The sequence below is a fragment of the Microtus ochrogaster genome, chromosome 6 (assembly GCF_000317375.1).
Source record: "Microtus ochrogaster isolate Prairie Vole_2 chromosome 6, MicOch1.0, whole genome shotgun sequence".
Lineage (NCBI taxonomy): Eukaryota > Metazoa > Chordata > Mammalia > Rodentia > Cricetidae > Microtus > Microtus ochrogaster.
Window position 1 is genome coordinate 12,302,438 of NC_022013.1, and position 14,694 is coordinate 12,317,131.

At 49.0% G+C, this 14,694-nt stretch overlaps 1 protein-coding gene across 27 annotated transcripts in view; it reads right to left on the minus strand.

The window, feature by feature from the left end:
- The window catches only part of Clasp1 (cytoplasmic linker associated protein 1), a 215,163-nt gene that overhangs the window by 10,625 nt on the left and 189,844 nt on the right, over positions 1-14,694 (minus strand). For all 27 annotated transcript variants that reach the window (XM_013346681.2, XM_013346680.2, XM_026779748.1 and 24 more), the window contains 3 exons: positions 13,544-13,787; positions 11,101-11,291; positions 9,118-9,246 (listed from right to left, as the gene is read on the minus strand). In XM_013346681.2, the coding sequence (XP_013202135.1) occupies positions 9,118-9,246; positions 11,101-11,291; positions 13,544-13,787 (564 nt within the window). The remainder of the gene's footprint in view (positions 1-9,117; positions 9,247-11,100; positions 11,292-13,543; positions 13,788-14,694) is intronic.

Here is a 14,694-nt window from a genome sequence, read left to right on the forward strand (position 1 = left end):
ACACACATGTACACAGATATATACACATGCAGTGCACACACACATGTACACAGATATATCCACATGCAGTGCGCATACACACATGTACACAGATATATACACATGCAGTGCACACACATGTACACAGATATATACACATGCAGTGTGCACACACACACCACGTACACACCACACATATGTACACATGCAGCGCACACACCACACACGTACACATGCACCCTCCCACATGTGCATACACACACACTGTAACAACAACAACAAGGTCCAGGAAATGCATTCTAGGCCAACACCAAAAGCACAGTAAATTAGTTCTTAGGAGAGACTAATCTGAGGTCATTTCCCCAGCAACCAGTTGCCTGAAAAGGAGAGAGGGATCCATCATCCCTCAGTTTCCCTCTAGCCATGAGGTTGCTTTAAGACCCAAGTGCAGGAGTTCACTGTGGAGAACTGGGTTGAGGCTTGTGGCAGGAAGCAGGCCTCTCTTTCCGATTTGACCCAGCAGCAAGGCTGCTGTGGAGACCTAATTCTATGCTTTGAAGAGCGACCACAGCACACAAGAGGGCATGAGGCGGGACTCTGCGGCCCCACTGTTGTCTTTATTGCTGTGGTGGTGGTGCAGAGGATTGAACCGGGGGCCTTACACATGCCCAGGAAGCACTCGACCACCGGTAACATCACCAGCACTGAAACCAAGCTTCAGACGTACACATGGTTGAGCTGTCTAAGAAACACTGCCGTGTGGTGAGCAGAACTCAAGACCTCACCAGGAGTAGAGAGTAGAATAAACAGAGACTTGTAGACAGAGAGCAAGTCAGGTCCCAGTCTCTGCCAGTCAGGCCCAAAGACGCCAGCCTCTAGTGCCTCCAGTGGGAAGATTCTAGTGAGCTGCTGGGAAGACACCCTGTCAGGTCTGCTGCAGGGAGCCCACTCCAGCAGTGTGTCCTCTAGGGTCTAGAGGGCATGGGCATGAAGCTGCAGGGAGCCCACTCCAGCAGTGTGTCCTCTAGGGACATCAGGGGCTCTAGAGGGTGCAAGCATAAAGCACTTCAACAAACACATCATGTGCACCGGGTTTCTGGAGACCATCTGGAAAGCCACTGCCAGGGACTGCACATCAAGATGAGCCGCTGAAGGCCCTCTCTTCCCCCAGGGTGAGAGCAAGTTCCTCAAGACAGACACTGGTTTTGGCAGAGAAGGTAGTGTTCTGACTTCCCTCCATATGCCAAACCCTGGCTTTGGCAGGCTGCCTGTATCAGGGTGAACTTTAGGTTCTGCCCTATGTTCTCTGTAACATAAGACGTGAGATTATAATGTAAGCAAATAGAGAACAAAAGTAAACACAAGTAACAGAAGGAAAGGAGGCAGCACGCTCAGCAGATGAGGTGCCTACCAGTGCTGAGGGTGCTTTAAAAAGGGTGTGGGGGGAAGACACGCACGACAGCAGGAGCAAGCTCACAGCAGGAGCAAGCTCACATCTGTATTTTGATTTTGCTTCTGTCTGTCCTGTCCATTGTTAAGGATATAAGTGTCTGGCTAGGGAAAGGCTGTCACAGTAGCTGGTTTGCCAGTGAGGTCTAGCTCCAGGCCCAGGCTGGCCTCGATCTCTTCATCCTCCTGTGCTCCTAGCTTTTTAAGGAAATGGGATCATGACTCGAAATACTGATGAATGTTTGCTTAAGGATTAGGTTTCTTAATTCTGAGGCACAGAAGTTCTCGACATTTGGACTGCGGGTTTGGAGTGCACCAAGTTTGAGTTGGCCCTGTCTCAGATGCATGGGGACAACTGAGAGCGGTGTAACAAAAAAGAAAAGGAAAGAAAAAAGCAGACATCCAAAAACAACGATGGCAAGAATCTAAGAGCTCTTCCCCAAGGCACTCGGAGTTTAGCTCCTGGAGCATTTAGAAGCTAGAGAGATGCTGATGCCACCTTCTGGGACTGGTCAGAAAGCCTCACAACAAACACAGCAGACATGGCGTCTTGGTGTCCATTAGACATATGCTAAGAGCTGGGCGTGGTCACATATGTCTTTAATCCCAGCACTCAAGGCAGAGGCAGACAAATCTCTGTGCATTTGAGGCCAGCCAGCTCTACATGTGGAGCTCCAGTTCAGAGCTACATAGAGACACCCTACTAATACTAATGCTAATGCTAATACTACTACTAATAATAATGAGACAAAATGGCACAGCTAGGAGCTGGGACTTAGCACAACCAAGAGTGGAGTGTAACTATGGGTCCACCCTGACATGGTGTCATCTAGACAAGCCAAGATCAACAGGGAGAGACAAAGCAAGCTCAGGCTCTGGAGGCTCCAGCTGGAGTGAATTCTGTTACCCAGCAGCTAATAGAGGCTGAGGTGGAACCCTTCCCATGTCCATGCCTGTTCTCTCCTCAGGAAAGCTATCGGAAGGACTGACTGGAACATTGTTAAATTATCTGCAACTATATAATCTTATCACTCACCACAACCTGATGGGTGCTTCTCCTTGAAAAACAGGTACACAGACAAGTAAGGGCTTCAAAACCCTCCGAGGGGAGGAAACCAGGAGCAGTGTACTCACGACCAGGAAGGCGGCTCAGTGGGTAACAGCACTTACTGCTAAACTTGATGACCTGAGTTTGCTCCTGAGGCCCACTTGGTGGAGAGAAATGACTCCTACCCTTTGTCCTCTGACCTCTACGTAGTCGGTGCTGTGTGCACACGCCCCTCCCCCCACGCTCACATTCTCACTAATAATAAACAAGAGAGCTACCTACTCATTGGGTAGCCTGGGGTCATCAGGAACAATGCTGTGGAATGGGAGGGTAGAGTGGGGACTGATGGGGTACAGGACCACCCCAAAGTTGCTGCACAGGGAAGTGACTGAGAAGCAAACCCCTCTTTGCATCCCTAACTCCACTGTCCATCTCTAAAAGTCTACAGTGCCAGCTCTGACGCTGGCCTGGCAAGGCTGGCATAGCAGAACAGACTGAAAGCGGGCAGCCCCTCAGAGACTAAGTCATTTTTACTGTGATTTATTTCAGTGCCGGGAAGTGGACCCAGGACCTCATGCATGCTAAGCATGTACTTTGCCACTGAGCTATACCTCAAGCCTTTTACTGTGATTTAAATAGAGGCTTTGTTGAAGTTGAATTTAAATGTCCTCTTGGATCTAGCCAATGAAATGAGGTAAATTATATTTTACTTTATTGTGTGTGTCACACACAAAATAAGAAAATAAACAAATGTAATAACCTTTCTTTTAAATGAGAATACTTTCTTCAACAGAAGATGGGGGTAGGGGGCTTGGGCCAGTCACCTCACCTCACCACAGGGAGGGGCCCAAGGCAGCTTCTCCCCATGTCATACCCTGGACATCAGAGCCTTGGTGACTTGTCTAGCCACAGCCCCTGAGCAGTGTGCAAAGCCATCTATCACCCAGCAGCAGCGGCCTTCAGCAGCCGTGCAGCTCAAGGGCAGGTGGCACGGCTCTCGAGGGGCCAGTGAAGACTTACTCTGTCCTCGACAGCAGCGGCCTTCAGAAGCCGTGCCACCTGGGCCTGGCCCATTCTGACAGTCCTGGAGGTGGAAAAGGTTACGTCCCCATGGAAACTGCACTGACTCCCTGATGGGGAGCACTCCTGCAGTCCCCATAAGTAGGATTTGGCCTGGTTGTACATCCCAGACCGTGCTCCCAGCTCCAGTTTTCTCTCTCCTTGTCCTTCTTGCTGTCTAGGCTGTCCACCCTGACCTTGCTAGTCAGCTCCATCCCCAGGGTCCCTTGCTAGTGACCACAGAATGATCTCTGCTGTAAAAAACTAAGACTAACCACAGACTTGAAGGCTGTACTGCCCCCACCCCCACCTCCCACCCCCACCCCGGGCCTGGCTAGGTGCCTAGAGGGGTGGGGGTCACCGAGAAGACTGCTGGCTTGGCAACTAGGGACCGCACAACGATGCTCTCTAGGTTACTGACTCTGTCTGTTCATTAAAAAGCAAGAATATCCAAAAGAAATGGGGCTTCTGGTCAAATCCCAACATTGGGCTCATGGAAAACATAAGAGATTTAGAATCTGTGAGGATTTCGGTTTGTTACTCAACAGCCGCTGCTGTTATTGATGTTATTGATATCCTGGAACTGGAAGAGACAGAGATAATCTGATTGGGCCTGGGGCTACCAGCTAAGACAAAGCAAGGTCCACAGAGCTTCTAGGCTCTGCTACCCTGGAGGTTGCAGACGGCCATGGAGACGGGCTGGTTGGGAATTTTAATAGGTACCTCAAGGAGGACCTCCCTCAGGACAAGCTTCCTCTGGCCACAGTTATCTGTTCAAAGGACTGATCAAGTACACCCTACTTCTGGGGAAGGCCAGGCAGCTGAGGAGCTTTTTTTTACCTTCTATTTTCAAGTGACTTTGGTCTGATTTTGCTTTTCTTCATCTGGAGGAGGGGTCTCTGTCTCTGTGCTGGAGCCATATAGTACACAGCATATAGGCTCTAGGAACATTTCCAACAAGGGACTGAGTCTCTAAAACCTGGCTTGGTGGCATGATGGTGACACTCATGTTTGAACAGAAGGTGCTCAAAACAAAATAAAACATCCAGACAGACTGCTCTGACTTCATATGGTCCTTTATATGCAGGTTGTATAGGAAGGAATGGGTCCTACCTATCCTTGGAGCAGGGTGCAGCGGGTTCTACTGAGACGCAGGCCTCAGAAGCATGCCTGGCTGTTAGTTCTCTTATCAAACCCTCATTGACTGTCGAAGAAGAGATTCGCAGTCAGCTCCCGCAAACAGATTAAAGATGCAAAGGAAAAGAGTGTTCACATGAGTGAAATTATCATAGAGCCCGCTGCATCAAGCTCGGCCATTTAAGATGTTTGCTGAATGCAAACACCAACACAGCATTCAGGAACTCCACGAATGTTACAGGGACAAAAACTCAGCAGTGTCTACTACACAGACAGCAGAGATCCTGGCAGAGAATGCCTTACTCAGATAGGGCTATGAAAGGACTATGCCTAAGATGACCAACACCAGCCTTTAAAATACAGCTGTAAGCTAGGCTCTGAACCCACCTGTCTTGTCTCTGTAGTTTGCCATTCGCTGTGGATGGTGGCTTTCAGAGAAGTTACTACCTGCATTTTCAGTGTGTGTGTCAGAACCATGTTCGGCTCTCACAGCTCTTCTAGGAACCTACGACAGCTGACTTCGGCTCATGGATAAGGAAACCAGCCATCTTGCCGCCAGTCCTACCTTTCCAATGTTGAATAGCAGCCTTTTCTTAAATCTTAAAGAAAGTATGTGTATGAATATTTTGCCTGCAGGTATATATGTGCACCATATGTATGCAGTATCCTCAGCAGAAGAAGCCATTGGGTCCTCGGGAATTGGGGCTACTGATGGTGGTATGGATGCTGAGAAAGAAACTCAGTCCTCTACAGCGAGAGCAGCAAGTATTCTTGACTGCTGAGCCATCTCTCCAGCCTCCCCCACCTTAAATACTAATACATAAGCACTGTGCGTGTTGCTCTGCCTCTCTCTGTGTCCATCCCCCACTCGTGTGTGTGTGTGTGTGTGTGTGTGTGTATGTGTGTGTGTGTGTGTGTGTGTCACAGTGATCACGGGGAGCTTGAGGACAACTTCCAGGCATCATGCCTACCTCCCACCTTGTTCCCACCAGGGTTTCTCTTAAGCTTGCTGTTGTGTGAGCTAGCCTAACTGGCTTGTGAGCTTACAGAGATTCTCCAGTCTCTGCCTTACATCCACAGGTGACAGGGAAGATGGCTGGTGTTCCATCTCTTGGAGCAGTTCTGTGTGAGCAAGCCAGGATGCGTGTTCATCTCCTACTAAGGCCTGGGCTTTGTTGGGGAAGGTAAAATCACTTCCATTTTAGGAGAGAGTAGTTCTAAGAGAGGCCCCCTGGGATGCGCACACTTTGGAAGTGTTGATCAGACAGGAAAGCAGACTCTGCCTTTGGAGGATGGACACAGAAACCTAAAAGCACCATTGATCCCATCTAAGCATGGCTGGAGTTCTAAGTACTAAATGTAAGAAAATACAATAGACAAAAATAAAGTCACCAGCATGGCCACCACAGCAACTGCATGTTCAGCTAACTATCTCGAAGAATCCTGAGAACCAGAGACCAGGGATGGAGACAAGTTGGTTAAAACAAGTGTGTGTGTGTCTGGGGGGAGGTGTGTGCTCAGTTGGTAACACCTCGCACAGGACTTAACTTCAATCTCCAGAACCCACATAAAAGCCAGGCTGGCAAGATGGCTCCAACAAGTAAAAGCACTTGCTGTACAAGCTCAATAACCTGGATTTGATGCCTGGAGCCCAGAGTGAAAGGAGAGAGGTGACCTCTGACACTGTCCTAGACCTCCACCTGCATGTACCCAGAGGCATGAGCACACTCACACCCATACACACTCATTGAAAATAAAATAAAATAATAATAATAACAACAACAATAATAATAAAAACCAGGTGCAGTGGCACTTTCAGTCACAGGACTAGGGAGATGCTGGCAGGCATCTTGTCAACCAGCATAGACTACCGGTCAAGTTCCAGGCCAGTGAGAGATTCTGCCTCAAAATCAAAGGTGTACTTGAGGACACCTAAGGCTGATTTGCCTATACATTTATATGTGCACATACGTAAGTGTCAGAGAGAGGGAGAGAGGAGAAGAGAGAGAGAGAGAGTTGAAGAATTTTCAAGAAAAATAAAAACCAAACCCCAAACCTAAACATACAGGTGCTCCCGAGCCGCTCCTGGGCATGTGGCAGTCTGAGCTGCAGGAGGAAGTGGCAAGGGCGTAGAGTCAAGGTGAGCCCAGACATGCAAAGCAGAGAGAGCCTGCCAACAGACCTCAGAACACTATGTCCCGCTGGCACCCTCAGGTCACTGTGATGGCAGTGTGGCACCTTCTGGTGACAGGACTCCCATGCCGACAGAATACTGGGAAATGTATCTGAAACAGGAGATCTTTTCACGCTTTTCCTGGGCAATTTAAGAGAACCTCATACTTATAAACCATGTTCAAAGAAAAGAAAAGTAAAATAGTGAATTTTTAACTTATATTTAAGAGTCCACTGTAAAGGTTTTCAATATTTAAACTGGATGCTCAGGTTAAAGAGATAGCTTCTAGCTGGATAATAAGTACTCAAACATCACATTAACTTAGTTAATTAAATGCTCAATAATAAATAAATACGTGTATGGTATATGCATGTGTACCACGCCATGCCTAGGGCCCCACAGGCCAGAAGAAGGTCACAGATCCCCTGGCACAGAAATTGCAGATTTGGTTGAGAGCTGTCATATAGATGCTACGAGTCTAACCTGTGTCATATGGAAGAGCAGCCAAGTCTCTTAACCACAGAGCCATCTTTCCAGCCCCTTTAGTTCACTTTAATCTCATTTCAAGCCTGTCCTTTGTCACCAAATAGCCACTACCACCTGTCAGGTGTGGCTAACTTTTTGACATTGCCATATTTAACACTGCTATCTACAAAGCACATGCTTGAGAATGGCACAGCTGAGTTTTAAAGAGTGAGGTCCAGCAGGTAGAGGTGCTTGCTGAAGCTTGATGGTCTGAGTTTGAACCACTGGATTCTACATGAGAGACGGAAAGGAACTGATTTCCAATGCACTGTCCTCTGTCTCCAATATGTGCATCATATACACGTGTATACACAGAACATAGTATAACTAAAGAAAAACATCACACACACACACACACACACACACGCATGCACGCACACGTGTGTGCCTCTTCCAGTCTTTTAAGTAAGCTTACAATTTTGTGTGAATTACACTGCATTTATAGCTAGTCTGGAACCCAAACTGCTGGTTGGACACACCTGAATCCTAGTTCACTTCAATTTTTCATCATTGATTGTAAGGACAAGCTATTAAAAAAACAAAGTTGTTGCAAGATAGTTTGTCCCTCCTAAGAGAGCCAAGGCCTGGTCCATACTTGCTCTGCTCTGAACTACTGGGCAGGCTTTTTGGGCCCTTTCTTCTTCATCTGGGAACAATGAAGTTGACCATATGAGCCTGTCTGCTTTACACGTTCAAGTGAGCTGTTGTAAGCGGAGCACCTTCTGTTCAAACATGAGTGTCACCATCATGCCACCGAGCCAGGTTTTAGAGACTCAGTCCCTTGTTGGAAATGTTCCTAGAGCCTATATGCAGAGAGAGACAGAGACCCCCTCCTCCAGATGACGATCTGAGGAGGTCAAAGCAGCAACGGCCCAAGCAGCCAATCCATGGCCAGGAGGAAAACTACCCTCAGGGTCTCATTCCCTTGCTGGTATAAGAACTGCCCTACTTAAGTCCTCATCCAGAGCATTCTCACAATAGTTATGCAGAACCAAGAGGCTGCACTGGAAAAGCGGTCATGGCTTGGCGGGCTCATCCCTACTCTTTGTCATCTTGAGTTTGCTCCAGTTCTAAGTCTGCCATTCTGGTTTCCACGTGTGTGTTGATGGAGGTTGTTGCTGTGTGCGAGTGCACACAGGCCAGAGGGCCATCTCCGCTGTCAGTCCTCATGAGCTGTCCATCTTTTCTCCCCTCCTCCCTCTTTCCAAAGACAGGGTCTCGTTTGCTCCAGCTTTCTGAGTAGGCTAGCAATGCCATGGATATACCTGTCTCCTTCTACCCGGTACTGGGTTATCTGCTTTTAATGTGGATTCTGGAGATGGCCTAGGTACTCATCCTTGTATAACAGACACTGTCACAAGTCATTAGGCCATGTACCCAGCCCTGGACTAGACTCTGGAGGTCTCTAGCCTATCCATAGAGTAGAAATCACAGGGGCTCAACACACCACCAAGTAACTGGCCAGTGACTGCTGAGAGCCCATCATCTATACCACATGTACGAGGCACAGAGATATAGCCTGCCCGCTCGCTTGAGGACAGTGGAGATGCTGGAACCTGGGAACCACAGATGCACTTTGTAAGCATTTTAGACATGCAGTTCCTTAGCTTTGATGTCAGCAGTAGGAATCTTACTCCATACAACCCAGGCCAGTTCACAAGGGAAAGACTCATAAGCTTCAACATTCATTTTGGGTTTTGCCCTCCTCCACCCAGTTCTGTTGTGCATGGTCACAGGGCTAACCAACCTCTTTGTGGGAGTCTTTGTGGGCTTCCAGGGTCTTCATGATCGTCAGTTCTGCGTAGTTTTTGAATCTTGCTGGTTGGTTTCTCAGAATCTCCCGTAAAACTCTCAGTGCCAGAGCTCGAATGGAATGCTAGGTGTGAGGGGAAAAGAAATGTCACCGAGTAGTACGTGCCCCTGTTCATGCCTACAGCGTGCATGGGCCCACTGGCTAAACATGTTCCAGGTGGCCTGGCCTCTTCTGGGCCCTCTCCATGGATAACAAGTCTACTCAACACGTTTCCTAGACAGTCCACCTCAAGAGGGTAGGCACTGATGCACGGTGTCATCTTCAGGACCCACCACATGGAGAGGTTGGCAAAGGCTTCTAGAATGAACCCTGTACTGCAGACCTAAGCTCAAGGTCAGTTCTCTAGATGTTCTAGACTTAATGGAAGCTTGGGTTCCTGAGTCACCTTTCTGTGAGACCCTGTCCTGACAGGGACCCTGTCATGGACAGAGGCCTGCCAGGCTGTGAACTCTCTGAGGTCTGCTGGAGACCTGCGTCTATTCCTGACCTTCTGGGTGATGAGGTCACCATGCAACAGGCCTCAAGCTGTTAAAGCCCAAGTCATGTGTCTGGAGAAAAGCCATTCCAAACAGACGCCTAATCTCAAGAAGAGAGAGCGGAGTTTACTACAAACAGAGCCAAGAAGCACATCCTGATTCCTTGTCACTCAACTGTGCACTGTGCAAACGCACACAGAAAGCACCTGCCCTCCGTGTGACATCACCCCATCTCCCCGCAGAGCTCAGGCAAGTGTAACTGCCTCCATAGGCACAGGACTTTGAAGAAAAGTTAGTGTGGGCCTTTCGTTAACATTCCTAATCTTTACTTACCCCTAAACCAGACTTTGACCCAGAGAGTCAGAAAACAATTCTAGGGCAGCATTTACTGCTTCTCCTTCCCCCACTTCCTGCTGCCATCAGTCACCACCTCTGTGACCCTGGGTCTGGCCTGTGACCTCACACTGTGCTAGCTTCTTAGAACTCCTCTCAGCTGTGTCTGCTAGGCCATGCAAAACCAATGTGGAAAGATGGACCATTACTTAGGAAACTTAATCCCAGCTGTTCCCTCCCAATTCTGTGTTGCGGGCCTGCTCCATAGGTTGGAGGCAAGATTGGGACTGGATTACCTCCCCCAACTGTACTCACCTCCACTGATGTTAGCAACTAAGCATATCAGGGGTAGTCACAGCCCATGCATGCTACAAAGCCTGGTCTGTCACATTCAAATGTGCCAGCATGAAAGTTTTCTTTTATAACCACGAGTACACCATGGGAACCTGTTGTCTGCCATGCTAACATCAGCTCTAACACAGGCACAAGGTGAATCAGATGGAGTTTCATGAAATACAACACTTAATAAGGCCTTTTAAAAACAAACTCTGGATAGGCAAGGGGGCTCAATGGCCTGAGTTTAATCCCAAAAACTCACATGGAGGCAGGAAAAAAGTGACCCCTGAAAGGTGTCCTCTGACCTCCACGCATGTACTGTGTGACCACATGAATTAGTTTTTTGTTTTTGTTTTTGTTTTGTTTTCTGAGACAGAGTTTCTCTGTGTAGCCCTTAGTGTCCTGGAACTCTCTATAGACCAGGCTGGCCTCAAACTCACAGAGATCCACCTGCCTCTGCCTCCCAAGTGGGATTAAAGGTGTGCACCACCATCACCTAGCAAATTAGTTCAAAAATGTGGAAATAAATTTCTCTATTACCTTATTTCACATGAGATAAAAGTGAAACTCATGCGGAGATGAAGCCTGGCAGGCTATCGTCTACACTAATGGGTTTGGGCAACTCCTGTGTAAAGTATCTAGGCTCAGGAAGGGTACACACAGTGACAGGGAGACCGGGGTCTGCACATAAGTCAGGCGCAGACGCCACAAAGGAGAGCTCTCAGCCCTGCTCAGGAAAGGCATCATGCAGAAGGGCCGTGAGAGTGCTTACGTCCTTGTCCCCTAGAGTTTCCAGCAGCAGCAGCAGGATGGTCTTAAAGTGCTCCTCCCACACGCCCAGGCTGTCCTCCCTGGTGATCTTGAGCAGCTCCAGCAGTGCACCCTTCCGCTCCTCCACACGCTCGTTGTGGTTGGATAGCTCTTTCAGCAAGTCAGCCACCAGGTCCGAGTGGTCAATGGGCACTGGGGAGACACACGTGCAACCTCAGGGGGCGAGGGCCATAGGTTCCTGCCATGTTCTTTCCTACCACGACTCTGAGTGATGGGTGCTATGCGTTCCCCTCCTCCTCTGCCCTGCCTGGCTGCCAGCCTCCCCTGTGTAATCCTGACGTTCTTACCATGCTGTGAGAACAGAGTGCCAGGCCAGCTGCACAACGCTAGTGTGCCGTGTGCCTCCCTTCTTACCATCCTCCCCTTTCTATTTTTACACAGAGGTTAAAAAACATCCAAGTGCTTAAGCCCCATCTTTTCCCAAACTCTCTTCTATTTCTAGTCTTGAGCCAGGCTTTCTACTGGACAGCCTCCTGCCGGTAGGACACCCACTCCGTGCACAAATTGGATTCCCCCAAGGCACTCCCATCCTCTTACTAAACATCTGTTCCATTCCAACCGCAAATATTCCCTCAAGACTATCACACTGACTAGTATCTGGTCCATTCTTGGATGTGCAGGGCTTGGGAACCAACACAGTACAGATGCCAATCAAAGTGACTGGAATGGATGCCATCCAAAGACTGGAAAGCTTGCTCACCTCTACTCGCATGGGTACCAGCAGGGTCTGAACTACATCAGATGGCCTGAAGGTCCCTCTCGCCCTGTCCATGCTCACTGAGAACCCTCAACCCTGAAAACTCCGCTCTCAGCAGGGAGCATGGGAACCAGCTGTGGAGACAAGCCATGACCAGCACTCTCCTGAGGCACATTTGCAAACTTCTTTAGCTTCTGAGATCAGGGGTGAGCACACAGGAAGTTCAAGACCCTGCACACTTGCCATTTCCCCTTTGCATCCCTTCTTTCTCCATAAGCTTTCAGTGCACAGGCAGTGGATAAGAAAGAACTGACACTCCAATCTCTGGGCACGAGTAATAACGGGGAAGTGGTGAAACAACCCCACATGCAAGGGAAAAATCACCCACTTCTCCAGAAAGCCTGGGTCACAGCAAACACCGGCCACCCCAGGCTGGCGGCAGGACTGGCACGCGCCCAATCCAGGGGAACGACAGTTCCAGGGCTCTTTTCTGACCACTGATGCCCCCTCTGTGCTGAACACCTGCAGAACTGTCTTCTGTCACAGCACTGCACAGCGCCAGGCCCTTCTGCCTTCTGTGCCTTGAACCTGCCCCTGCCTCATGCATCAGCCCCGTCTCATGTGGCAGCCCCCTCCAAAGTGTGCTCATTCTGAGTCTGTGACCCACAGGCTGGAGCATTCATGCCAGGAAGTGTGCCTTCCTTTCCTTCCAGCAGGACAAGCTGATTATTCCATGATTACAGAAAGTACTCAAGCAGTCATTAATTATTTAGATTATAATTTACACAATTCTCCACTCTAACCCTATTTAAACAAAACAGATCTACTATATAAGCTGCAAAGTCACACGAAATTGCGATAGAACAAAGCAGGTGGATGTAAGCAGTGAGGCGGGAAAAGAAAAACTTAAGCTGCTGTTCCGAACACCATCAAACCCATGCAGAGTCACTCCCTGGCCACCTACTAGTGGACACTGGGCTTGGATTTTACTTTGGCCGTGCAGATTGATTCCAGGGCCTCACATGTGCTAAGCACAACTCAATCCCTGAGCCATATTCACAGGCTCTGGATACTGGTCTTGACGTGACTCAGAAGAAATCCCCAGACACATCCCTAAGTTATTCTTTGGGGCAAGTATCTTAATCTTTCTGAATCTATTTGCTAACTCTAATTTCAGGAGCTAATGGGCATATGCATCTCAGCAAAGCCTCAAGCATGAGATAGGCAAGTAGCTACCGTCAGATGCCCTGCCTCCTTCCTCTGGCACATCAGGGCACAGCCTGAGAAGACCCCGGGTGCCACGCTGCTTAAGAGAGCATGGCTTTGGGACCTCACCTTCACGGCTAAGAGAGCTGGGGCAGTGTGGGCCAAGGTCTTCACAGACAGCAACTATTAGTGCCTGAGCCCTGCTGCACGTCCTGGTCAACCACTCCCCTCAGGGAGCATTCCAGGAAGCCCCACTAGCAGAGACTTCATGGACAGACTGCAGGCTCTCAGAGGGTAAAAACAAATAGGTTTCTACTCACAAGGGGCTTCTCAGGCCTAAGCGCATAGCAGGGACTCAATAGGCAGTTCTGAGCAAATGATGGACCAGGAGAGCCCATGTTTCTGTCTGTGTCCATGGACCACAGGCAGGGTGACTGAGGGAAGGTGTAGGGGACACAAAGAGGTGGGCAGGCAGACAGACCGTCTCGGAGCTGCTCCATGTCGTCGTCAAACACCGCCTCCTTCAGCGCCGTCTTGTCGTAGGTGTTGATGGTGTCCGAGTAGGGATACGGGTTATACTCCCGTGCTCGTGGCCCCGGGAAGGCACGTGGAGGCTGCGTGTTGAGCAGGGAGGTCTTGTTGTCCAAAGCCATCCTGCCTCCTTCCACCTCACCACCTCCCCGGCCCTCGGTGGCAGGTGAGGCTGCTCCCCCATCTCGGGACACCTGGAACACAGCACAGTCACTCAGGGACCTCCTGACACACCTGCTCATTTGTCTGTCTTCCATCCCTCCTTCCTTCCCCTCCTCTTTCTTTCTCTCTCTTCTTTCCCTCCCTTTGCCTCTTTTTGTCACAGGGTCTCACTATGTAGTTCTGGCTAGTCCGGAGTTCACAACATAGACCAGTCTGGCCTTGAACTCAGAAACCCACATAGCAGGCTGTCTTCCCAGTGCTAGGATTAAAGGCATGTGCTACCACACTCGGCCACACCTTTTCTTTGATGCTTAGGAATTTCTTAGAGAGGTCAGGGGTTTCCATTTGCAAGCTGGCCACTGACCGAACAACAGCTATTGAGATTTAATTTTACTAAAAAAAAGTGTTTATGTGTGTATGTACCCACAGAAACCTCATCAGGGTGCTTTTCTTGAAGTTACAAGTAGTTGTGAGCTGCCTGATATAGGTGTTGGGAACTGAACTCTGGGAGCACAGGAAGTGCTCTTAAGCATGGAGCCATCTGTCCAGCTCCAGGCTAATAGTTTTCCATCTGAGTAGAACGTTCCTACATCTGCGTATATATTTAGCCTATTTTTCTTTGTTATTTGGTGATTCACTGTACTCACAAGGTTTCTGAAGGACCACTAGCATGCAGTCTCAAGAGCTCCTTGGAAAAGGAGGAGTATGTCCTTCATTGTCCCCATGCTTGAGAAGCCTGCTTCAGACCACTGTGGCCTCTGGCTCTAATGCCAGTAGCAGGGACTTCTCAATGACACCTTAATAATAAACACCTCTATGGAGAAAGCTCAAGTACTGCTCAGAGCCTAAAGCAGTCTAAATATCCACAAATAAGCCCCTTGATTTTTTTTTGATATAATAATGAGGTTTAGCCAGATTATCCTAAAATTACCTCTAACC